This window comes from Doryrhamphus excisus, chromosome 10 (genome assembly GCF_030265055.1).
Source record: "Doryrhamphus excisus isolate RoL2022-K1 chromosome 10, RoL_Dexc_1.0, whole genome shotgun sequence".
NCBI lineage: Eukaryota > Metazoa > Chordata > Actinopteri > Syngnathiformes > Syngnathidae > Doryrhamphus > Doryrhamphus excisus.
The window spans coordinates 19,256,735-19,283,455 of NC_080475.1; the positions used below are offsets into that span (position 1 = coordinate 19,256,735).

At 45.3% G+C, this 26,721-nt stretch overlaps 1 protein-coding gene across 6 annotated transcripts in view; it reads right to left on the bottom strand.

The window, feature by feature from the left end:
* Positions 1–26,721, bottom strand: part of LOC131137546 (cholecystokinin receptor-like) — an 80,022-nt gene that overhangs the window by 23,400 nt on the left and 29,901 nt on the right. For 5 of the 6 annotated variants that reach the window (XR_009131932.1, XR_009131933.1, XM_058085645.1 and 2 more), the window contains exon 2: positions 16,262–16,510. The exons of the other annotated variant lie outside the window; for it this stretch is intronic. Coding sequence is in view for 3 of the 5 variants with exons in the window: in XM_058085645.1 (XP_057941628.1) it covers positions 16,262–16,510 (249 nt within the window). In the remaining 2 variants the exon portion in view is untranslated. The remainder of the gene's footprint in view (positions 1–16,261; positions 16,511–26,721) is intronic. 6 annotated transcript variants of the gene reach the window in all.

Consider the following 26,721-nt stretch of genomic DNA (forward strand, 5'->3'; position numbering starts at 1 on the left):
AGAAAGTGTGCAATAATTATTTCAATAATTAATTCAAACAAAAGTAGGCAGGTGCATACATTTGGGCACCCTTGTTGTTTTATTGAATTCAATACCCTGAACACTAATTGTTGGAAGACAAAATTCGTTTGGCAGGCTCATTGACCCTTGACCTGTATACCAAGTGAAGCCAATCATGAGAAAGGGTATTTAAGGTGGCCAATAGCAAGTTGCATCTTCTCTGAATAGTAGAACCATGGGAGCCTCAAAACAACTGTCATATGACCTGAGAGCAAAAATTGTTCAACATCATGGTCTAGGAATGAGATTGCGGATACAGGCGGCTGAAATGAGTTTAGCTGGACTCACCCTAAGAGATAGGGTGATCTATCAGCCATCCGGGAGAGGCTCAGTGTAGAGCCACTTCTCCGTCACATCGAGAGGAGTCAGTTGAGGTGGCTCCGGCATCTAGTCCGGATGCCTCCCGGACGCCTCCCTGGTGAGGTGTTCCGGGCATGCTCAGCCGGGAAAAGGCCCCGGGGCAGACCTACGACACGCTGGAGGGATTATGTCTCACAGCTGGCCTGGGAATGCCTTGGTGTCCTCTCGGTGGAGATGGAAGAGGTGGCCGCGGACCGGGAAGTCTGGGCTTTGTAGCCTAATCTAGTTTTAAATAATTGTCTTTGATGTAGGGTAGATGAGTATCAAGTCAAACTGTGACCAGTGCCAGTTAAGGGTCATCCTGCGTTGTGTTTCTTCTTCTTATCTTTGCAGAGGTCATTGGGGGAGAACCAAAAGCTACTGAGCCAGCCCATATTGTTATTGCTGTTTAGTTATTATTATGGACTGGCTCAGTAGCCAGCCCATATTGTTATTGCTGTTTAGCTATTATTATTATATATTAATCTTCCACTTTTTGCGCGCGTAATGCGGCCAAAACCGCGAGAAGGACCCCCACACATGTTACACCGCCGGAATCGTGACGCTCGGGACTACAGCGGTATTTATTTTTTGGAGAGGTTCATGTAACCATGGCGACGCTATTAACCAAAACGTTCAAAAATGGGCCACTAGATTAGGTACACCATGTTCTATTTTTAGAACAGCACATGGCAGAGAAAAAAACGAGAATTTACAGACTTTTCACAGCCTTGTAGCTCAGCCATACGGCCACGTAGAAACGTGATTGATGGCTCATTTTTTTAGAACTTCTGAACTCTCTCTGTGGCTAAATGCCAATTGCTAGCATGTTAGCATTTAAGCTAATTTACTCATGTCTAAAGGCAAATACACACATGGCATGATGTAGGGAGGTTATAGGACAACCTTGGCACTTTCTAAAGTTGAGGCTCTCTTGCTAGGTGCTAGCATGATGACTGTTAGCATGTTAGCATTTTAGCTAATTTACTCGTGTTTAAAGGCAAATACACACATGGCATGATGTAGGGAGGTTATAGGACAACCTTGGCAGTTTCTAAACTTGAGGCCCTGTTGCTAGGTGCTAGCATGGTAGCCGTTAGCATGTTAGCATTTAAGCTAATTTGCTTATGTTTAAAGGCAAATACACGCATGGCATGATGCAGGGATGTTACAGGACAACTTTGGCACATTCTAAAGTTGAGGTTCTCTTGCTAGGTGCTAGCATTACGACTGTTAGCATGCTCGCATTTTAGCTAATTTACTCATGTCTAAAGGCAAATACACACGTGGCATTATATGGGGACACTATGGGACTGCCCCAAACTTTTCAGGACCTGAGGCTGTCTTGCTAGATGCTAGCATGATGACTGTTAGCATGTTAGCATTTTAGCTAATTTACTTATATCTAAAGGCAAATACAAACATGGCATGATGTAGGTAGGTTATAGGACAACCTTGGCACTTTCTAAACTTGAGGCTCTCTTGCTAGGTGCTAGCATGATGACTGTTAGCATGTTAGCATTTAAGCCAATTTACTCATGTCTAAAGCCAAATACACACATTGCATGGTGTAGGGAGGTTATAGGACAACCTTAGCACTTTCTAACTTCGAGGTTCTCTTGCTAGGGGCTAGCATGACTGTTAGCATGTTAACATTTAAGCTAATTTACTCATGTCTAAAGGCAAATACATGGAATGATGTGGGGATGTTACAGGACAACCTTGGCACTTTCTAAAGTTGAGGTTCTCTTGCTAGGTGCTAGCATTACAACTGTTAGCATGCTTACATTTTAGCTAATTTACTCATGTCTAAAGGCAAATACACACATGGCATGATGTGGGGACACTATGGGACTGCATCAACCTTTTCGGTACTTGAGGCGTTCTTCCTAGGTGCTAGCACGGTAGCCGTTGGCACACCAGGCCCGAGGTTCACAGCACAGGTGGCCAGCCCATCAAAATTTCCGTGGGAATTTTGTAGTTATGGACTTGCCCAGTAATGCAAGCCTTAATGCAAGCATTACTGAGCAAGCCCATATTGTTATTCCTGTTTAGTTATTATTATTCCGTATATCTTAATCTTCCCTTTTTTGTGCGCGTAATGCGGCCAAAACCGCAAGAAGGACCCCCAAACATGTTACACCGCCGGAATCGTGGCGGTCAGGACTACAGCGGTATTTAGGTTTTGGAATGTTTTGTGTAACCATGGCGACGCTATTAACCAAAACGTTCAAAAATGGGCCACAAGATTAGGTCCACCCTGTTCTATTTTTAGAACAGCACATGGCAGAGAAAAACTGAGAATTTACAGACTTTTCACAGCCTTGTAGCTCAGCCATACGGCCACGTAGAAACGTGATTAACGGCTCATTTTTGAGATAAACTTCTCAACTCTCTCTGTGGCTAATTAGTTTTTTGTACGATGTTTAGTTTTCGCTCTATCTTCGTCAGAAGGAGGTGTGCGCAGGGCCAGCGTCTCCCACTCTGACTCCACTGTGGCAGGGGAGACGAAAAGATAACTTTTTGGCTTTGCAAACAACTCCTCTTCCTGGCCACACCGTTTTAGCCAGCTCGATTTAATTTGGTGAAAACGTAGGAAATCTTGTCCCCTTTCCAAAAATGTCACTCTTATGTCTGAGAGATGTACGGATTGCCTTCTGGGCCCTCAGAAGCGAGAAGAGCGCCGGCATGTCTCCCATTCACTCCCATGTTAAAGACGCCGTCTTTTCTTTCTCCAAATCTTTAATTTTCTGTGTTTTCAACTCGTCATCTTGCGGTCGTTTCTCAACCGATATGCAAAAAGAGCAGATCTATGCGAAGCCCCGACCCTCGGGCCGCTCACGGTCGTCTCGTGGTGTCGATATCTCGAATCGTTTGGCCGTAAGAAGCTTCTGTTCGACATGAGCGATTCAGCCCTCTGAGCTCATTCACTGCCATGGCCGCCTCCTCCTCACAGCCCCTCCCTTCAAAAACCACCTTCTCTTGACATGTGCGATTACAATGATTCGCTTCCCAGCTGATACCATACAGCTCATTTATTGTGTAGATTTTAAAAGTTAGATTTTTCTAATTAAGCACAGTGACTCCAGGCACCTCAAAGACCAAAGTATCAAAATATCAACATTTTTATAGAATCCATGATACAGCAATAAGCTGTGTTATCATCATGTCAGGAATCGATAGTTCAGTATCGACCCACATGTCACGCACTCTCTGCTCTTTAGTCCTCCATGGCAATGCAAGTGCTGCTTTCAATTGGAAAACAACACATGACATGTACAGACACCACAGCAGTGCCTGGCAACTTTCAAGACTTGATGCTATGTTGCTAGGCCCTCTTGCTAGGTGCTAGCATGGTAGCCGTTAGCATGTTAGCATTTAAGCTAATTTACTCACGTCTAAAGGCAAATACACACATGGCATAATGCAGGGAGGTTATAGGACAACCTTGGCAGTTTTTAAACTTGAGGCCCTCTTGCTAGGTGCTAGCACGGTAGCCGTTAGCATGTTAGCATTTAAGCTAATTTACGCATGTCCAAAGGCAAATACACACATGGCATGATGCAGGGAGGTTATAGGACAACCTTGGTACTTTCTAAACTTGAGGCCCTCTTGCTAGGTGCTAGCACGGTAGCCGTTAGCATGTTAGTATGTTAGCATTTAAGCTAATTTACTCATGTCTAAAGGCAAATACACACATGGCGTAATGCAGGGAGGTTAGAGGACAACCCTGGCACTTTCTAAACATGAGGCTCTCTTGCTAAGTGCTAGCACGATGACTGTTAGCATGATAGCATTTAAGCTAATTTACTCATGTTTAAAGGCAACTACACACTTGTCATGATGTGGGGACACTGTGTGACTGCTTTAACACTTTTGGGACCTGAAGCTATCTTGCTACGTGCTATCATGGTAGCCGTTGGCATTCTAGCATTTAAGCTAATTTACTCATGTCTAAAGACAAATACACACATGGCATGATGTAGGGAGCCTTCGCACTTTTTAAACGTGAGGCTCTCTTGTTAGGTCCTAGCATGGTAACGGTTAGCATGTTAGACTTTAGCTAATTTACTCATGTCTAAAGACTAATACACACATGGCATGATGTCGGGACACTATGGGACTGTCTTAGCACTTTAGGGACTTGGTGCTTTCTTGCTAGATGCTACCATGCTAACTCTTAGCATTTTAGCATTGTGGCTAATTTACTCATTTATAAAGCCAAATACACACATGGCATGATGTAGGGATGTTATAGGACTACTTTGGCACTTTCTAGACTTGAGGCTCTCTTGCTAGGTGCTAGCAAGATGACTGTTAGCATGTTAGCATTTAAGCTAATTTGCTGATGTCTCAAGGCAAATACACACATTGTATGATGTGGGGACACTATGGGACTGCATCAAACTGTTCGGGACCTGAGGCCCTCTTGCTAGGTGCTAGCGTGGTAGCCGTTAGCATGTTAGCATTTAAGCTAATTTACTCATGTATGCAGGCAAATACACACATGGCATGATGTAGGGATGTTACAGGACAACCTTGGCACTTTCTAAAGTTGAGGTTCTCTTGCTAGGTGCTAGCATTACGACTGTTAGCATGCTAGCATTTTAGCTAATTACTCATGTCTAAAGGCAAATACAAAATAATTCCTGCAATATGCAATGCATAATGCTCGGCGGCGCGGCACGGCAGACACCGGGCCCGGGGTTCACAGCACAGATGGCAAGTCCATCAAAATTTCAGCGGGAATTTTCTAGTTATGTATGTATAATACTACTACTACTACTAATTTTACTACTACATTTTTAAAAAAGAAAAGAAAAGATGAATGGTAAAGTGAAAGTAGAGGTGGCAAAGGCCAATCAAGAGGTCTATGATGACTTGTACGCTAGGTTGAACAGTAAGGAGGTAGAGATGGATCTCTACAGGCTGGCAAGGCAGAGAGACAGAAATGGGAAGGACGTGCAGCAGGTTAGGGTGGTCAAGGATAGGAATGGAAGTGTACTGACAGATGCCAGTTGTGGGATGGGAGGGTAGAAAATGGGCTTTCAAGATGAATGATGATGAATGAGGAAAAGTAGAGAGAAGGAAGAGTAGAAGAGGTGTCTGCTGTGGACCAGGAAATAGCAAAGATTGGTAAAGAGGAAGTGAGAGGAGCATTAAAAAGGATGAAGAGTGGGAATGCACTTGGTCCTGATGGTATACCTGTGGAGTACTACAGATTCAGTATTTTCTTTAAGAATGTTAACAGAGAAGTACAGAGAAGGTCAGAGGGAGCTGCATTGTGTCTTTGTAGATCTGGAGAAAGCCTATGACTGGTGCCTAGAGAGGAACTGTGGTATTGTATGAGGAAGTCTGGAGTGACAGAGAAGTATGTTCAAGTGGTGCAGGACATGTATGAGGACTGTAAGACAGGGGTAAGATGTGCTGGAGGTGAGACAGAAGAGTTCAAGGTGGAGGTGGGACTGCATCAGGGATCAGCTCTGAGCCCCTTCTTGTTTGCTATGGTGATGGACAGACTGACAGATGAGCTTAGACAAGAATCTCCATGGACTATGATGTTTGCAGATGACATTGGGATTTGTATGTAGTGAGAGTAGGGAACAGGTGAAGGAGATGCTAGAAGAGTGGAGGTTTGCCCTGAATAGGAGAGGGACGAAGATTAGCCGCAGCAAGATGGAGTATATGTGTGTGAATGAGAGGAACCCAAGTGGAATAGTGAGGTTACAGTGAGAAGAGATGCAGAAGGTGGGGAATTTTAGGCACTTGGTGTCAACAGTCCAGAACAATAAAGATTGTGAAAAGGAGGTGAAGAAGGGTGTGCAAGCAGGATGGAACAGGTGGAGGTGTGATGTGTGATAGAAGTTTTAGCTAAAATGAAAGGAAAGGTATACAAAACTGTGGTGAGGCCAGCCTGGAAAAACTGGAGGTAGCAGAGATGAAGATGCTCATTGGGAGTGACCAGGATGGATAGGATCAGGAAGGAGTACATCAGAGGAACATGTTAGAGGCCTTAGACTGAGATGGTTGGGACGTGTCCAGAGGAGAGATAGTGAATATATTGGTAGAAAGATGCTGCCAGGTGGGAGGCGTAGAGGAAGACCAAAGAGGAGGTTTATGGATGTAGTGAAGGAGGACGTGAGGGTAGTTGGTAGTTGGAGATTGATTTGCTGTGTGAGACCCCTGAAGGGAAAAGCCAAACGAGAAGCTACCAATGAAGCTACTGAAACATCTCAAGGATGATCAGTGGAAACGGAATGCTCTTGAGCTCAATTTTGAGCTTCACAGCTAAGCTGTGAATACTTACTATATATACTTATTTATTAAATGTGATTATTCATTTTTTTTATTTGGAATACATTTGCAACAATTTAAAAAACCTTTCTTCACATTGTCACTATGGGGTGTTGTGTGTATAATTTTGGAGAAAAATATGAATTTAATCCATTTTGGAATATGGCTGTGACATAAACAAATGTGGAAAAAAATTAAGCTCTGTGAATACTTTCCGAATGCACTGTTTAGTATTTTATTTACATTTATTTTACTATTTATTTACTTTTTGTGGAGACTTGGATAAGTTACAATCTTCCTTTATGTGGCTAAATAGACCTCCTAATATTCGGAAGGCCGTGCTGCAACTCTCGAAAGACCAGTGCAGGCTTTTTCAATATTACTGTGCATGGAACATTGCTAAGCTTTGATTCACTGGGTCGACCGAGGAACTGCTGCAGGCCCATCCTTGGCTCAAATACAACAGTGATCCTCAAAGTATCCCTTCAAGTCCCTTATGACTGCAAAACTGCCCCTGACGATCCACAACCTTTCCCCGTTGTTGAGTTCAGATTTCGGCTACAATTCCATAAGAACTATGGTTTAAAGTAGGGATGAGCCAATTAAGCCCAGCTTTAAGTTCTGCTCATTTCCGGGTAAACCACACCCACTTCCGGCCCCACCTTCTCCAAGTACAATTACAGAAACAGATCATTTAGGAGGGTGAACAGATACAAATACATATAGTGATGTACTCTTACTCCAATAGCCAAAAATAACTTGTTCTCCTATCTCAACTGGACGCCACATTTATCAATTGGAGAGAGAAAGGTTTGCTATACATTAGGGACCTGTACAAAGACAATATGTTTACACACTTTACCGAACAAGCCGTGCAGCCCCTATATAGGATAATAATTTATCTGTTTATCAGCGCTCATGTCAAACTTTATTCTAGCGTCACATTTTACACATGAACATTAAATACACATTTTTACCTAAAATCACACTAAATGAATGAGGCATTGAATCATGTTCAATATTTTAAGTTAATTAAAATAATAGGGTTTATGTTTTAAGTGTGCAGTAGTAGGGGGTCCATGGCTTCAGGTAAAATGTCTGAAGGGGTACGTGACTATTAAACCACAACCATAACCATTTTCTGATCAAATACAGGGCAGAAACCTTAAGATGAGACTGCCGCACACTGCCAAAGCATCACTTCTTGAGTTGGATGATGGTGCCTTCCAGTTTCTGTTTGCTGCCAAGCCGTCAATAATATAACGTTGCAGAAACATTTATTGTACACTATGACGTTCTACAGCCTGTGTAATGTATTTAAAGGGGACCAATTATATGCTCATTTTTGTGGCCTTTGAATTGCGTTGAGGAGCTACCCACGCTGAGCAGCACAGAAAGTGTTTAGTTCTTCCAGAATCTGCACCTATTCAGCTGTATTTCTAGTATTTTGTTGTTCCTGTGAAAGTTGTCTGTTTTAATGTATTTCACTCTGCTGTAGTTGGTCACACTGACGAGCGCATAGAAACACTTCCGGTTTGTGCCGCTAACTGTTCAGGACTTGATAAACAGCGACTTTGCCCACTGCCGAGTGCATATAAAGACTTCACGTTTGTGCCGCAAACTTTATAGGAGTTCATAAACAGCGATTTACCTTTTTGAAATGTCTGTTTTTAACATCCGTGTGTTGGATCCCGAAGTGGAAGTGGAGACTGTACAGTCCGAAGTTTCTCAAGAAGTTACTTCAAGACATCTCTTAGACGTAGCTTTAGCATTTTAGCTTTAACTTTGTGGAATGTGTTTTGCGTGACTACCAGTGCGTAAAAAGCTTGGGTATTAGCAACCCTGCTTCCTCTATGCCAGTGCGTCTAAAATTTTTTCCCTATGGTATAATGCTACACAGACAAGCTTTTGACAAGATTTTGCTCCATGACTTACCCAAAATAAACACTTAGCACCCTGATAAACTGTTACTTACTGCTTGCCCTTCTGACTCTTCCACACCATCTAGTAATGTTGGAAAGGCCTAGGGCTTCAGCAAGTTTCTGTGCTAGTCCAGCTCCATAGTGGCCCATGTTCACTAAACAGTCCAGTGTGAAATGGCCTTGACAGATGAAAATAGATTTCTTTTGCTGGTAGGGAATCAGGAACTCCAACCACTTGATGATGGTGGCGTCTTTAGGAATTGGAAACAAGTGTGGCTTTCCCTTTCGAGGCATTGCTAGCAAATAAACAGAGAAGCAGAGCTTGGGGGAGGGCAGCGAGTTTATATATATGGAAATCCACCCCTCTGTGACAACACAAAGAAACAGTTTTACCACGCCTTTTCACACCCAGCTTTTTGATCCCAAACGTCTTTCAAGGTTCACTTCCAAATCCCCAAACCTCATTATGTGAAACTTTGGCATGGTTTAACACCAGAATACAACATTCCAACTACATGCATCAGTCAGAAAGGTGGAAAAATCATCATAGGTCCCCTTTAATATAAATGTGACGTTTGAAGCGCCGAAGAACTGGAGTCTGAGGCGGAGTGTCGAATTTGGGAGAAAAATTTATTTTTCTTGCAAACATTAACTTGCACTCTTTGCTACGTGAGACATGAAAGCCCCGTCTCTCAACCGCAACAGGAAGCGGAAAAAACCCCGTCCCTTGCGCCCACCCCGGGTGGCATTCACCCATAGCCAAAATCGTCTGGGGACGACCGCACGGCCCCGCCGTGTGCGCACTGCTTGCGTCAGTGAAGAAGGGTGTGGTGAAAGGGACGAGATTGTCCACGCGGGGGTCGGCATGCCTGGCCCGGCAGGGGGCGCCTTGCCGGGGAGCGGGGGCCTACCCTGGCGAGGGTGCTCCGCCAGTGTCAGGGGTTGGGTGTCGTCCACCAGCGCAACCTTCAACCGGTCCACCGAGAAAGTCTCCCGTTGGCCGCCCATGTCCAAAACAAAATACTTGTCGCCGTGCTCCAGGACCCTGTAAGGTCCGTCATAGGGTGGGCGTGAAGGCCCACGGTGCGCGTTGTGGCGGACAAACACCAAACGTGCCGTGCCCAGGGCAGTGGGAACTGGGACTGAAACGTGGTGTATGTCCGTGGTATACTCGGCGATGAAGGACAGTTGTCTCTGCTGTCTCACGGACCACGGCTCAGCCACTTTTGACATGGCAAAGACGAGTGGTTTGTGGTCGGCATAGGCCGTGAACTCAGAATCAGAATCAGAATCAGAATCAGAATCAGAATCAGAATCAGAAAAGGTTTATTGCCATGTATGATCAAACACATACTAGGAATTTGTTTTGGTGTAGTAGGTGCATACACATCTATTAAAAAAGAATGAGAATACAAAATATGAAATACAACATATGAAAATACAAAATATACAGAATAACAGTATAAATATATGTACACAGTCTGTTTTTGTTTGTTATTCCGGAAGTGCAGTCTGATTGTTTTCCTAAGAGTCCAAACTGAGCGTTAATGTAACGTATACGTATACAGTGTCAAAGTGTCAAAGTGGCAGGATGAGGCAGAGGTGGGGTGTGAAGAGTGTCATGTGGGGTTCCGGGCCTTGTTGATGAGGCTGACAGCAGACGGGAAGAAACTGTTCTTGTGGCGTGAGGTTTTGGTCCTGATGGACCGCAGCCTCCTGCCAGAGGGGAGCGTCTCGAAGAGTCTATGTCCGGGGTGAGAGGGATCGGCCACAATCCTTTCTGCACGCCTCAGGGTCCTGGAAGCGTACAGATCCTGGAGGGACGGGAGATTGCAGCCAATCACCTTCTCTGCAGACCGAATGACACGCTGCAGCCTGCCTTTGTCCTTAGCAGTGGCAGCAGCGTACCAGATGGTGATGGAGGAGGTGAGGATGGACTCAATGATGGAGGTGTAGAAGTGCACCATCATTGTCTTTGGCAGGCTGAATTTCTTCAGCTGCCGTAGGAAGTACATCCTCTGCTGAGCCTTCTTGATGAGGGAGCTGATGTTCGGCTCCCACTTGAGGTCCTGGGAGATGATGGTACCCAGGAAGCGGGAGGACTCCACAATGTCAATTGTGGAGTCACAGAGGGTGATGGGGACAGGAGAGGCTGATTTCTTTCTGTTGTCCACAACCATCTCCACTGTTTTTAGGGCGTTGAGCTCCAGGTTGTTCAGGTTGCACCAAGTCGCCAGATGGTCAACCTCCCACCTGTAGGCGGACTCGTCACCGTCAGAGATGAGTCCGATGAGGGTGGTGTCATCCGCAAACTTCAGGAGCTTGACAGACTGGTGACTGGAGGTACAACTGTTCGTGTACAGGGAGAAGAGCAGAGGAGAAAGAACGCAGCCCTGGGGGGATCCGGTGCTGATGGTTCTTGTATCGGAGAAGTGTTTCCCCAGCTTCACACACTGTTTCCTGTCAGACAGGAAGTCATTAATCCACCTGCAGGTGGAATCAGGCACGCTCAGCTGGGAGAGCTTCTCCTGGAGCAGAGATGGGAGGATGGTGTTGAATGCAGAGCTGAAGTCCACGAACAGGATCCTAGCGTAGGTTCCTGCGGAGTCCAGGTGCTGGAGGATGTAGTGGAGGGCCAAGTTGACTGCATCGTCTACAGACCTGTTGGCTCTGTAGGCAAACTGCAGGGGGTCTAGGAGAGGGTCGGTGATGACTTTGAGGTGAGAGAGCACAAGGCGCTCAAAGGACTTCATGACCACGGAGGTCAGGGCGACGGGTCTGAAGTCATTAAGTCCTGTGGTCCTTGGCTTTTTGGGAACAGGGATGATGGTTGCGGTCTTGAAGCAGGCAGGCACGTGGCATGTCTCCAGTGAGGTGTTGAAAATCTCTGTGAACACTGGAGACAGCTGGTCAGCGCAGTGCTTCAAGGCGGACGGAGACACAGAGTCCGGTCCAGCTGCTTTCCGGGGGTTCTGTCTCCTGAAGAGTTTGTTTACGTCTCTCTCGTGGATGGAAAGAGTCGTCACTGAGGTGGGTGAGGAGGGGGAAGGGAGGGCCATTAAGGCAGGTCTTGGTGGAGATGGCTGGAGCTGGAGCTGTTGGAACGTGTCGAGGGGGATGGTTGCTGGACTGTCCTTTTGTCTTTCAAAGCGGCAGTAGAACTCGTTCAGGTCGTTGGCTAGGCGTCGGTCGTTGATGGAGTGGGGGGCTTTAGGCTTGTAGTTGGTGATCTGCCTGAGCCCTTTCCAGACAGACGCAGAGTCGTTAGCTGAGAATTGGTGTTGGAGCTTCTCAGAGTACAGTCGTTTAGCCTCTTTCACCGCCTTGCTAAACTTGTACTTCGACTCTTTGTATTTGTTTATGTCCCCACTCCTGAAGGCCTCCTCCTTCGCCAACCTTAGATGTCTGAGTTTGGCTGTGAACCAGGGTTTGTCGTTGTTGTAACTCACCCTGGTGCGTGATGGAACGCAGCAGTCCTCACAGAAGCTGATGTAGGACGTCACAGCCTCTGTGTACTCATCCAGACTGTTGGTAGCAGTCCTGAACACATCCCAGTCAGTGGAGTCCAAACACGCCTGGAGATCCTCCACAGCCTCACTGGTCCACTTCCTTGATGTCCTCACTACAGGTTTGCAGAGCTTTAGTTTCTGCCTGTACGCAGGAATCAGGTGGACCATGATGTGGTCAGAGAGTCCCAGAGCAGCACGGGGGACGGCGTGATAAGCATCCCTGACTGTAGTGTAACAATGATCCAGAATATTCTCCTCTCTGGTCGGGCATTTGATAAACTGTTTGTATTTAGGGAGTTCGTGGGTGAGGTTGCCTTTGTTAAAGTCACCAAGGACAATAACTAAGGAGTCCGGGTAGGTCCCCTCCACACACAGTATCTGGTCGGCGAGCATGCGCTGTGCGTCCTGCACGTTGGCCTGCGGCGGGATGTAGACACCAACCAGAATGAATGAAGCGAACTCACGGGGTGAATAAAAAGGCTTGCAGTTAATGGTGAAAGATTCCAGGTCAGGAGAACAGTGCTGCTGGATCACTGTCACATCGTTGCACCAACCACTGTTGATATAGAAACAGATTCCTCCACCTTTGGTTTTGCCGGAAAGTTCCATGTCTCTGTCCGCGCGATGGAGTTGGAAGCCAGCCAGCTGCAGCGCAGAGTCCGGTATTAATCCACAGAGCCACGTCTCAATAAAGCACAAAACCGCAGATGAAGAGAAGTCCCTGTTTTTTCCCAACAGCAGTTGTAGTTCATCTAGTTTGTTGGGAAGTGAATGCACGTTAGAGAGAAATATCCCGGGTAGCGACGTGCGTAATCCCCGCTGACGAAGGCGCACGAGCACGCCGGCCCGTTTTCCTCTCCTCCGGCGTTTCGCTGCGTGTGCAAGGGTGAGCGCACCTTTGACCAATATATCCAAAATTTCCGCTGTTGGAAGCAGAAATTTAGGAAATAAATCCTCTGGTGTTGCTCCCCTGATGTTCATGAGCTCTTCCCTGGTGAAAGAGCTCCCGGTACCGGCGCAAAAAACAGTTTTATAACATAAAACAAAGCAAAACAATGCGCACCAACACACCGAGGCAGCCGTCCGCGGCGCCATCTTGTAGAACAACTAACTTGTAGAACTTGCGACCTTTGAGCAGGAAACGGAAGTGTTGAATCGCCAGCCACAGCGCAAGGAGCTCCCGGTCGAAGGCGCTGTACTTCTGTTCCTGTGGGACCAGCTTGCGGCTGAAGAAGGCGAGCGGCTGCCAGGCGTCATCCACCCACTGTTCGTAAACCACACCCACCGCGTAGTCCGAAGCGTCCGTGGTGAGGGCCATCGGGGCTGTGGGGCATGGGTGTGCTAACAAGGCAGCTTGGCTTAGGGCGGACTTGGTGGCTTCGAAGGCATCCTTCCTCTCCTCTGTCCACACAATAGCTTGGTTGGGCGACAGATTATGTAGCGCCTCATATAGCGGCCGCATGACGTGCGTTGCATGGCGGACGAAGCGGTGGTAATAAGCTACCATGCCCAAAAACTCTCCGAGGCCACGGGCTGTGTGTGGGTGGGGAAAGGCGGTGATCGCCTCCACTTTCGACGGCAGTGGCGTAAAACCGTCCGTGCTGACGAGGTGCCCCAAGAATTTGACCGAGGGGACACCGAAGACGCACTTTGCTGGATTAATGATCAGTCCATTCTTGTCGAGTCTTGAGAACAGCTCTCGGAGGTGACGCAGGTGCTCTTGTTTAGACCGACTAGCCACCAGGACATCGTCCAAATAAACAAAAACGGACGGCATGTCTCTGAGCACAGAGTCCATGAGGCACTGGAAGGACTGGGCCTTGAGGTGTTCTTGAGTCCAAACAGCATCCGGAGAAATTCGAACAGTCCAAAAGGTGTAATGACGGCCATCTTTGGGATGTCGGCGGGGTGTACGGGTAGCCCCGCACCAAATCAACCTTCGAAAAGATGTTGCAGCCCGCAAGGTGCGCCGAAAAGTCTTGGACATGGGGAACAGGGTAGCGGTCAGGCGTGGTAGCATCATTGAGGCGGCGGTAATCCCCACATGGACGGAACCCGCCGTCAGCCTTGGGCACAATATGGAGGCCCAAGGGCTGTCAGAACGGCGGACAATGCCCAAGCGCTCCATATTGGTGAACTCTGACTTGGTGACTGCCAACTTCGCGGGGTCGAGGCGGTGGGCTCGAGTGTGGACGGTGGGCCAGTGGTGTCAATGTGGTGTTCCTCACCATGCTTGGCAGAGAGGGCAGAAAAGGTGGGGCTGGTGAGGCTGGGGAACTCCTTGAGGAGGCGCTGGAAGTCGTCGCCCTCCGATTGTGAGCAGCACAGGCCCTCGTACCGCCCTCCGTCCCGGACACAGGCGAGGGACGAAAACGTTAAAGCATCCACCAACCGGCCATTCTTAGCGTCCACCAATAGGTAGGGGAAAAGCGATGTCCGGCGTAACAAAGTCCCGGCGGCCGTGGCAAAGAGCCAAAGAACTGTCCATCAAACTGTAGTTGCACGGGTTCCATAGGTCCGGATGGAGGCCAGAGCCGGTCGATGCCCGCCCCCCGCGATGTCTTTGGCCGTCGCGGGAACTACGCTTCTCTGAGCGCCGGTGTCGCCGAGGAACTTCCTTCCTTCCTTCCTTTGATGAACAACAGCCAGTTCGCCGTGCCTATGCCCAGGGCCGCTACTGAGCGCAGGCCTCCCCGTTTCCCTTAACTTTATAGGTGCACGGTGGGCGGCATCTCCTCACCTTCGCACCAAACCTGGCATGGAAGAAACACCATCCATCCTCACGCTCGGAGGGCATCTGGAGACTTCCCCTGGCCGGCGGCGTTGTTCGCAGGGGTGCGCGGGCTTGCACCGGTGATGGCCGGGCGTAGAGCGCTGGGCGGCCAAGAAGAAGAGGTCCGCCACGGCCGCCAGGGTCCTCGGGTCGGAGGCTGCAGTATTGGCGAGGGCGGTTTGCACCTGCGGGGGCATGTGCCGTAGGAAAAGCTCCATGAAGAGGAAATTAGGCTCCTCCGTGCCCAATCCGTGCCAGGTTCAGCATCATCTCCATGTGCTCTGACGGCTTATGGTCTCCCAACCCGGAAATGTCCAGGAGCCGGCGTGCACGCTCTTGCCGGGAGAGCTCGAAAGTCTTCAGCAATGACTTGAGACCTTCTGCTGGGCCGGTGGGGAGGTGATGAAGTTTACCGCTTTAGCGGCCGTCGAGCTGCTCAACGCCGCAACAACATGGTAGTAGCGAGAGTCGTCGTCATCCACGCCGCGGACGGCGAACTGTGCCTCCGCCTGTGCGAACCACGCTGCCGCTGCTGATTCCCAGAAATCCGGCAATTTTAGGGTGGCGTTTGTAGCCATGTTCGCTGTAGCTCCGAACACTTCAAGACTACTGTCGGGGTCACCAGTGAAGCGCCGAAGAACTGGAGTCTGAGGCGGAGTGTCGAATTTGGGAGAAAACTTTATTTTTCTTGCATTATAAACTTACACTCTTTGCTATGTGAGACATGAAAGCCCCGTCTCTCAACCACGACAGGAAGCGGAAAAAAACCCGTCCCTTGCACCCACCCCTCCGGGTGGCAACCCCTCCCCTATCCCGGTAACCTACCACTACACGTTATTATTTTTGCTGATATCCATCCATCCATTTTCCATACTGCTTATCCTCACAAGGGTTACAACAACGTATCTGAGTTTTTCCAGGAGGAATGATAGGGTGCAAGTATACATGTTCTTATCCTCTTAATTAGTAACCTGTATAGACATTAGAAAAAAAAAAACTCCAAAGGAGTTTGACAATTAATTTAGTAATTAAGACAAAAAAAATATTAGATTGTGTTGCAGTGATTACACGACACAATAATCAGAACACACATGGAGGCATTGGGCTCTCCAGAAACTGTTGCAGTTGAGGCTGAATCAACAGCAGCCCACCAATCGACTTAAAAAATATATAATTCATCATCATTCAGTTCCACACAATTGTCAGAATTCTTAATGAATTATTAGTTTAAATATTTGATTGGTGTGCCCATTCCTTGTTGAAACAGACTGTCTTTGTAAAACAGCTGTTGTGAAAAATGAGTGAAAAAGACTGCAGCTGAAGCCAAGTGGAGTTGAAGCCAAGTTTTTAAAAAGTGTTCTTACCCATAAAGTAGGTGACTGTCTTGCACATGGCGGCCCCAAAGATGAAATCCTCAAGTATATTGGGGATAAGCGTGAAGGGCATACAGAAGATAGCCATCATCAGGTCACTGAGCGCAAGCGACAGCAGGAACGAGTTGGTGACTGTTCTCATGCGCTTGTTGAGAATCAGGACAGTGATGATAAGGAGGTTGCCAAACACACTGATGAGGAAGATGAGTGTGTAGAGCAGAATGCGCACCGAGTCCATCTCTAAGGAGAAAACATGACCACAAATGTCATATACAGCATGTCATTTTGATTGCAGAAAGCACATACAGGCAGGCAAAATTATAATATGTTAACATTAGGGCTACAATAATTATTAGTATAATTCGATTACAAAAACTATTGATAGATTAATCGACTATTGATAGATTGAAGACGCAAGGCAAAATAGAGAGAAGGAAAACAAAAAGTAAAAAAAAAAAAAAACAGACGGAAAATGTGGCTTAAAACCGTGACGTGTATTCGCTGGAACGTGCCACTAACATACCACAATAGCAGTCCTTTCCTGATTGTGCCAACATTGAAATCTCAGCAGTTGCCAGTGTGGCTGATGGATAAAACAGCAATGTGGTAAGCTGCAACGCCATTCACCTTGAAAAGTTACTTTTTTTTTTACTTTGCGCCGATTGTGCCATGAATTCCATTGTGGAAATGTCTTTTTTTCATTGACTTCTTTGTTTCTTTATTAACTAAATGACAAGTGATGCCATTGGCTAAAGTTTGCATTGTGGTACTTTGATGTTGGTTGTTATTTGTTTTTTAATAAGTGTCTCTTTTTATTGAACAGTATCTTTAATGCTATAACATCTACTGTGCATAATGCATGCTACGTCATCGTCATCTGAAATACTATTGAATCAATTAACAGAAATATTAATGAATCCTAGAATGATCTTTATTGCCATATTCAGCTGAGTTATTCAAAACATGTTTACCCTTACACTTTTTGACAATATTAAATATTGATGCATGTTTTCTGGCCTTTAAGGATCTTTATTTCACAGCTTGGTTTTGTACCCAAAGCGAGTATTATTTTGTTTCATCTTCATTTTTCCAATGACTGCTGGAGCGTATCCCAGCTGGACTGGTGGCCAGCCAATCACAGGGCACATATAGACAAACAACCATTCCAATGAAGCTAACATGTTTTTGGAATAGGGGAGGAAACCAGAGTACCCGGAGAAAACCCACGCATGCACGAGGAGAACATGCAAACTCCACACAGAGATGGCCGAGGGTGAAATTGAACTCCGGTCTCCTAGCTGTGTGGCCTGCGGGCTAACCACTCGGTCGCCTTGCAGCCGGGTAGAATAATCGATTACTAAAAAAATTTATAGTTGCAGCCCTAGTTAACATTATTCAACAAAATAAGTTATTGTACTATTACTACTACTACTACTAATGATAATAATAATAATAATAATAATAATAATAATAATAATAATAATAATAATAATAATAATAATAATAATAATAATAATAATAATAATAATAATAATATATTGAATTTATAACACACTTTACATCAAATAAATGATCTCAAAGTGCAATAGCTACAGTAGAAGAATAAAAGGTAAAGCAAATGTCACAATAACACAATAAGAACAACCAAAATAAATAACTAAAACCAAACTAACACAACAGACTGGGGCCAGCTGCGCAAAAGGCACGATCGACCATAGTTTGGAGCCTGCCCTGAGCGGAGAATTGTGGGGTGAGGAGTTCTTTGGGGGTGGGGGGGCAGTGCCATAGAGGCACTTGTAGGTCAGGAGGGAGACCTTAAATTCAATCCGGTATTTAACAGGGAGCCAGTGGAGGGATTTGAGGGCGGGGGTGATGTGGTCAAACTTTCGCACCCTCATCAGGATTCTGGCAGCACAGTTCTGGATGTTTGTGCTGGGAAGCCTGATGAGGATTGTGTTTCAGTAGTCCAGCCTGGAGGAGACAAAGGTAAGTTTTTCGGCATCATTGAGGGTAAGTGTGGGGCGGAGTTTTGCAATATTCCTGAGATGGAAAAAGGAGGTTTTGCACAGATGTTTGATGTGGCCTTCAAATGTTAGGTGGGGGTCCATTGTGACTCTGAGGTTGGCAACTGCAGATGAGAGATGGATGTCCTGGCCGGAGAAGATGATGGTGGTGATAGTAGATGACCGGGTCTGGTGTGGGGTGCCAATGAGGATACAGTGGTATGAAAAAGTATCTGAACCTTTTGGAATTTCTCATATTTCTGCATAAAATCACCATCAAATGTGAACTGATCTTTGTCAAAATCACACAGATGAAATAAGTGTCTGCTTTAACTAAAACCACCCAAAAATGTATAAATCTTCATATTTTTATGAGGATGGCATGCAAACAATGACAGAAGGGGGTGGGGGGGGGGGTAAATAACTGAACCCTCTGCCTAAGGAGAGCAATTGAAACCAATTTTTACCAAACAATTTAAGTCAGGTGTGTGCCCAATCACTGATGAGTGGCTTAAAGCTGTCCTGCCCAATATAAAACACACACCTGGTAAGAATTGTCTTGATGAGAAACATTGTCTGATGTGCACCATGGTTCGCTCAAAAGAGCTGTCTGAAGACCTGCGATCAAGAATTTTTTCTTGATTGTGGGGGATGTAGTGTTGGTGATGGTAATTAAATATCATCCAAAGGTCATAGATAATTAATTCGCAGGCAGCATCTGGCCCGCGGACCTTGACTTTGACATACATACGTATGTGTTCTAAATTGAAAGATCAGCGAAAATGCCTCAAAACTCTGATCTGAAAATGGCTGGCAGTCAAAGTGTTAGGTATTCAACAGTTTGACAGCCTGAGTGGAAAACACTGTTTACTTTTCTAGTTGTTTTGGTCAACAGTGCGCTGTATCTGTATCAAAGGGGAGTAATTGGAACAGTTTGTGGCCGGGCTGTGAACTAGGGATCGACTGTTTTTTTTTCGGGCCGATGCCGATACCGATTTTTTTCCATCACCCTTAGCCGATGGCCGATTTTGCTTGGGCCGATATTTGTGGCTTATACAGCTTTTGCTGCCTCAATTTACATGAAAAAATGATAACAAAATGATAACAATGATAACAAATATTACAGGTCTCAAGTTTAAACAAATATTTATTGAAATGTAAACACTGAACACACTAGGATTCAGCTTTCTTAAACACACATTTAAAGGGCATTATCAACTGTAAAAGGAATCAAGATTCAACCATGTGCAACATTTCTTTCATAGTTTAAGTTTTATCTAGCATCAATGATCGATGACTGCTCCTCCGCAGTGAGGCGCACCCCCCCGCCTCCACACACACAAACACATCACACTGACACAATTTAGTACGATATATAAAACATTTCTCTCATCATTCATGTTGTGTTCAAGTTCATGTTGTGCACGCTAAAGACCTCTCATAAGCAGACATGGCTGCTCCTATCCGCTCTGTGTGTGTGCGTGCATGCTCGGAGAGAGCGCACACACATAAAGCAACACGCATTTCACCTCAGCTCGGCGTTTGCTGAATGAAACTCCTACAAACACCATGGGACTGAATTGACAACGGTGTTGGTAACAGCTGTACATATTAGCCTCCAACTACATCAACAGCTCCTAATTCCAACGGTAGGCACTTTTAAAGATGAAGCATTCAGCAGCATTCCTGGATTTCAGACCCACAAACTCAACTATATTTTCAAGCACGTATATTGCATGCACTTGGCGTTCATGTTTCCTATTTCAAAACAGGTGGCAATATTTAAACTAAGTTTAACTGTTAGAGGCTAATTCAAAGTTGAACACGTACCCTTGTTGTGATTCACCACTGTTGCGGTGTGGGAAGGGTACCGCGACTGCGTGACTGCAGGGTCTTCCGGCAACACAAAGCTGCCCGGCGGATGCCTGTCTGTAAATCATGCGGCGGAAAAATACATCGGTGAAACCACGCGCGTATTGGCCGATACCGATTCAAGTAAAGAACACAAATATCGACCGATATATTGGCCGGCCGATGTATCGGTCGATTCTTAGTGTGAACAGTCCGCAGAGAGGTTGCCTCTGGACCGCTACAGTTCCTCTGGGGAGGGTAGAAAATGAATCTTAACTCAAGCGTGATTGTTGAGAAATGTGCTCTCATTTTGTTGTTACGTTTATAATTACTATGCCCCAGAAATATTTGTGTTTAACGATGTCAATGGCAACCACTGTGACTGCACCAACCATGTGACATGCAATCAGTGTATGTCATGCACGAGTGTTAATACATGAGGCGAGCCCGTGAGTCTGCGTGGTTCACAAAGAAAGAGTAAAACAAGTGCTGTGTTAGGTCACAGTAAACGCTGCAAAGGAAGACTCTTCTAACAATGATGAAGGAGAGTGATTTCTGAGAGCAACTCTGACCAAGGAGAGGACAAAAACTTCCCACAGCCACCAGCCTTGGTGTCATAACAGACAGTGACTTTAAACTTAATAAAACAAAATCAACGCCATTGTAAAATCCCGTTTTATGATCTTTCATTCTGGATGAAGCTACAAATCTCTGTCCCGCTTCCAGTTAGTCCAGTACTGGCTTTTAACAGAAACAAAAAAGAGGGATAACATCAACCCAATTCTCGTCTTCCTGCGGCCATTGAGGTCCAAAGGTGGGTTCCAACTAGTGGTACCCAAGACTAGACTTAGACAAGGGGAGACCAGGATTTTTCTGTAGCCCCAAGCTATGGAACTCTTTCCCCCCTCATGCAAAAAAACTTTAAGTCTTGTCTTAAAACCCACTTTCATTCTTTGGCTTTTAACTTGGCATGATTGTGTGGTCCTCTGTGTCTTCTAGTCTTTTCTTTTACTTTTAATTGTTTTTTATGATTTTCAGTTTTTCTAGTCTGTCCAGCACTTTGAAAACAGTGTTCATCAAATGTGCTCTATAAATAAAGTGGGTTGGATTGGATGGGGGCTGCACGGCGGTCTAGTGGTTGCCACCCTCGGCCATCTCTGTGTGGAGTTTGCATGTTCTCCCTGTGCATGCGTGGGTTTTCTCCGGGTACTCCGGTTTCCTCCCACATTCCAAAAACATGCTCGGTTAATTGGCGACTCCAAATTGTCCATAGGTATGAATGTGAGTGTGAATGGTTGTTTGTCTATATGTGCCCTGTGATTGGCTGGCCATCGCCTCTCGCCCGAAGACAGCTGGGTTAGGCTCCAGCACCCCCCGCAACCCTCGTGAGGATAAACGGTAGAAAATGAATGAATGAATGAATGGATTGGATGGCACAGTCTTCTTAGAGCTATAATTGGTTATTCCAAAAAGGGGGAAAGACCAAAAAAGAAAAAAAGGTGCTCCAAGAAACCAGCTGATCCACCTCACATCTACAAGCAGATTCATCACTGTCATTGATGAGGCCACTGGTCTATAGTCATTCAATCCTGTGATGGAAGGTTTTTTGGGGAAGCAGGACATTGGTGGACAGTTTCAGGCAGGTGGGTCTTCACACTGCTCCAGCGACTTGAATATCTGACTGAAGGTGGGTGTCAGCTGTTGCGCGCAGACTTTCAAGCAAGAAGGTCAAATCCCTAGTTTTGTTTTTTTTTAATTACAAACATTAAGTGTGTATTTGCCACTGTGTTAATCATATAAGGTGGATATTTACAAACATATAGATGAACAGGAGGAACGGAGGGTTGAGGAGTATCACAAGATTTGTCACAGATTTGTCGCTAGAGAGGTGGAAGGTATACCAACAGGAGACAGGTCGAATGTGTGAAAAAAAAAGAGAGGAAAAGTGGTAAAACGATAATAGTACAGAGTCACATAATTGTGCGATATTGGTGGGAGAGAGAGAATAAAAACATGTATAGACATAATAAGAAAGGGTAAATTTCGTTGCGTTAAGCTAAACAAAAAATATTAAATAAAGAATGCTAATTCACGAATTGATAATAAAATGAATACAAAAATTGTGTCTGCTGATCAGTTGACTGAAAGGCAAATATTGTCTGCTATTCAGCTCCTGCAGAGCCCGAGCACCCCCGGCACACACTCCTTCGCCCCACAGCCAAAACCCAGGCAAGGCACCGTGCACCGCCCATCCAACCCCAATCCTAATTCTCATTTTGTCCCCTTTCCCCTTGTTTCTTCCTGCATTTGTCTATGCTTTCATGTGTGTTTTATTTATTTATTTTATTTATTATTTATTTATATATATTTTTTCCTTTTTCTCCCGTTTGTATGCCTGTGCATGTGTAGTGCATTAAAAAGAATGGCTGGGCGGCAGACAGGGCCACCTTTGGTCAGCTCAGCGTAAAGGGGGAATGCCGAAGGGATACCCGAGCCAAAGCAGGCCCGGATACACCACATGAAAACTGGGGGGAGAAAAAATAAAAATACTTCCAAAATTAAACAAATAACCACAAATATACATATATAATAATAATAATAATAATTCTCTCTTTCTTTTGTTGTGTAGATGGTTTGGTGAGTTATTGAATTACTGATAAGTGTAAATAATCAATGAACGGGGTCCATATTTCAATGAAGGCTGACATATGCTTCTGTTTGTGAGCTATTTTTTTTCCATTGATATATGATTTGTTATTAGATTGATCCAGTGGGTGATATTGCATGCTTTTTTGTTTTTCCAGTTTTGAAAAATGACTTTCTTGGTGATAGTTAGAAAAATGAGAAGGGAGTTTTGATATTTATTAGGAATATCTACGTATTTGTGTGATATCTCCTAAAAGACACAGTGATTGATTTAATGGGATCCCACAGCCCAAAATAGTTGAAAGCTTATCAATTACTGATGACCAGATGGAATGTATGGATGTGCAGATCCAAGTGGCATGTAAATAATTATCTGTGCAACCCTAAGTGCATTGTGATATCTTTGAGTTTTATATTGTATGAGTTGCAGGTTTGGACTAGTTGACATGGAGTAGATATTTTTGCATGTGTCGAGGTGGGGAGATATATCTAAATCCTTTTCCCATTTGGTAGATAGCAGTGTTATCTGATTTTTTGAAGTTGTTATTATTTTCTGAAGTTTGGATGTTACTTTTCTATTGCTCTTGATTTTCAGTATGCTGTCTATTCATGAAGAGGGTTGTAGTGTAAATATATAATTTTAATTGAATACTATGTTTGATTTGTTGGTAATGGAGAAATTCTTCTCTCCCCACCCCATACTTCTGGATTAGTGCATGGAATGATATGAATGTGTTATTTTCATACAAGTGGTGAAGGTGAGTGATTCCCTTTAGGTGCCAATGTGGAAAATAAATAGGGGAGTTGTATAGTTTACAATCAGGATTATGCAAAATTGTGTTTACATGGTGTTATTGAGGAGTCAGTTACTTTTACAGTTTTCCACCAGGCTGTCAGAGTCGTGGATATGGTGATAGGTTTGAAGATATGTAACTTTTTGATTGACTGGGGTAAAAAGGGGAGTTCTGCAATGGGTGTGTTACGACATTGACCCTGTTCTAATTGTATCCATGCTTTGTTGTGGTATTGTTTGTTAATCCAAAAAAACAGGTATTGTAGTTGGGTTGCCAAGAAATAGTGGTTAAAATTTGGTGCTTCTAAGCCTCCATGTTGTTTGCTTTTTTGTAAAGTTGAGAGAGCAATGCAAGGTTTTTTTGTTTTTCCAGTAAAACTGAGTGGTTAAGGTATTGAGTTGTTTGAACCAGTTATCAGTGGGAGTGATGGGTATCATAATAAACAAGTAAGTAATTTGAGGTAAGATTTTAATTTTTACTGCGGCAATTCTTCCAGTTAGTTGTAGTGGGAGATTTTTCCAGCCTCTAAGAGTGTCTTCTGTTTTCTTAAGTAATGGGGTCTTATTCAAACGAAAGAGCTCCGACAGCCTGGAGGAAATACTAATACCCAAGTATTTTATACTACCTATTTGCAGAAGAGGGAAGGATTGTTGGGCTGTGGGGTCTCATGAGTCTTGGGTTAGTAGGAGTAATGTAGATTTTGACCAGTTTATTGTGTAATTGGAAAGACTGGCGAAACGGTATTCTGGAAACTGGTATTCATCCTTCCATTCAAATGTCCTTTTCACTGATCTTTAGGGCAGATTGAGTGTTGCTGCTGGGGTTGGGGGTACAGATATGCACCGGATCGGTATCGTTAGAGGTTGGAGCTGCAAGTGAGTGAGGTGGGGGTTGTGTGTGAAAACATGCAGTAGAACTGATTTATCTTGTCTTCAACCAGCATTTTGTTCTCCACTGGGTGGGTGGGCTGCCTCCTGTAATCAATGATGGTCTTTATGTCACGCTGCGCAGTGACATGTGTTGTTACCTTGTGTGTCGGTTTGGGGGTATGCCCGGTTCATGTTGTTATTTGGACTCTTACTGCTCTCTGTGTGCATCTGCAGATGTGGACCTCCTTTGAGTTGGGCGGAGCTACCTGATGGGCGCAGCTGCTGCCAATCAACCTCATTTCCGGTTCCCTTCTGCGGCAGGAGGATGCTGGATTATTCCTTTGTGGACGTGACAGACTAGCTCCTAGCTGCGGCCCTGCTCCTGTGCCCCTCCAGCGTTACTCACACCTCGGCCACGCACCCTCCTACCCATCCGGTAGCCCGCTGGCCTCTAAGACTGCTCTCTGTTCTTCCTTGTATTTTGTGTTGTGCCTGCGTGCACCCTTCCACGGAGCCCCCTCTTTTATGCTTCATCGCCTTTCGTTTACTCGCTCACCTGAACAATTAAAGCAGCTTAACCTTACCTGAGCTTGCTGTGTCCTGCATCTTGGGATCCACCCTCTCTGCCACACGGTCAGATCGTGATACTTTAAGCCTTACCACACAGTTGCTGTGTCATTTTCTAAGAGTGTTTTAAAGTTTCACTGAGTAATTCCTCTTTGCAGCTGTGATTCCTTTGTTTTAATGTGTTCCTCGCAAAAGCTACTTAAACCATGAAAAGGTTTAAGGTTTACAGATTGACTGACTATTTGCAAATCATTTGCCAGGGTGCGTATACTTTGGAAGAGTCTCTTGGCTCTCAACGAAGGCGGTCGCATCTTTCCCCTCTCCTCCTTATCCCTTATCTTCCCTGCTTTGGTTGCTTCCTATGTCTTGTCTAGTCTTGTCTTATACTTTCTCAAGAGCCTCTCTCTGCACTATTCTCCAAAAACCTAAATCATGGAATTGATCAACTGGTCTCTCCAGGAAATTGACACGATCTGCTCGACGAGAAGCTCAGGTTCGGGGGAACCTGCCTGCCCTGACGGAACGTACACCGCGGGTACGTGATGGACAGTTGGGGAAAGTTGAGGTCATGTGCCTGGCGATTCCTGGCGATACCTTTTCGGAACCATGATAACAGGTCTGTTGCTGATCGGATTGAACACTTTCCTGGTGTGTCGCAGAATTCGTATGATGAAGTCAGCGGATCAAGTTGGCCCACAGCTGCCCATCGTGAATGATTTGGTGGGCAGAGCCGTTCACACTCTGACTGTGACTCTTCCAATCACAACAAGGATGCCATCTTGATGAAGATTTCGGCTGTGCAAAAGCAGTTGGATCAATTGGGAGACCAGAATGGACAATAGGGTGGTCCGGTCTATTGCAATGTGGTTGCCCGAACTAACCCAAACGAAATTCTTAATCTGGACTTCGGCTTCCCCACCACGGCTAACCAAGGGCGTGTTGTGAAAACAACTTCTCCCAATAGATTGCTGCAGCAGGACGCTCTGATCCTCCATTATTTCTTCACAGACACATGTTGTTTCTCTTCTCTGGGCCCACCACAAACTTCTCCATGGCAACTGCTGTGTATCGCAATAACACCAGGGCTCGACAATAACGATGTACCGATGGCCCGGGGCAAGTTAAAACAAAATTCGGGCAAGTAAATCTAATCAGTGATATTCCCGTCGGGCAAGTGCACTTTAGCATGCCATACTGCCAAGAGGTTTTTTTAAAGCGGTTCTTGTTGGGTGTTGGTAAAACACGGACTGCGTAATTCCGGTGGTAATTTGCAAAGCAATCCTTGCAATGGACCAATCAGAATCGTTTATTTAGACCGCGGTCCGTAATCCACAGTCCGTGTTTTACCCACACCCGTTGTTCGCGATCAACCAATCAGCGATCGTTTGACTATGAAAACATCCATCATGGCGTCGCTGCCAACATCGTCTAATTCTGAAGGAAACAGCAAAAAGTGATGAACCAGTGCCTCCTAAACAAGTATTTTATTAGCTGCAGCAAATCAAATGATGGCACAGGTGAGTGAATCACATTGCTGTGACAATTTGAAGTGGTCACAATGAAACACCACCCATTAGATCCAATACCAAGTGCTGATTTTGCACAAGTGACAAAATCTAGCGCTTCCATTTCTCTGTGGATTTTTCTCACCTTTGCTTCACAAATTATTGTTTGACCATTGAGCTTTTTTTCTGGATTAAAAACACTTTACTAGTACACAA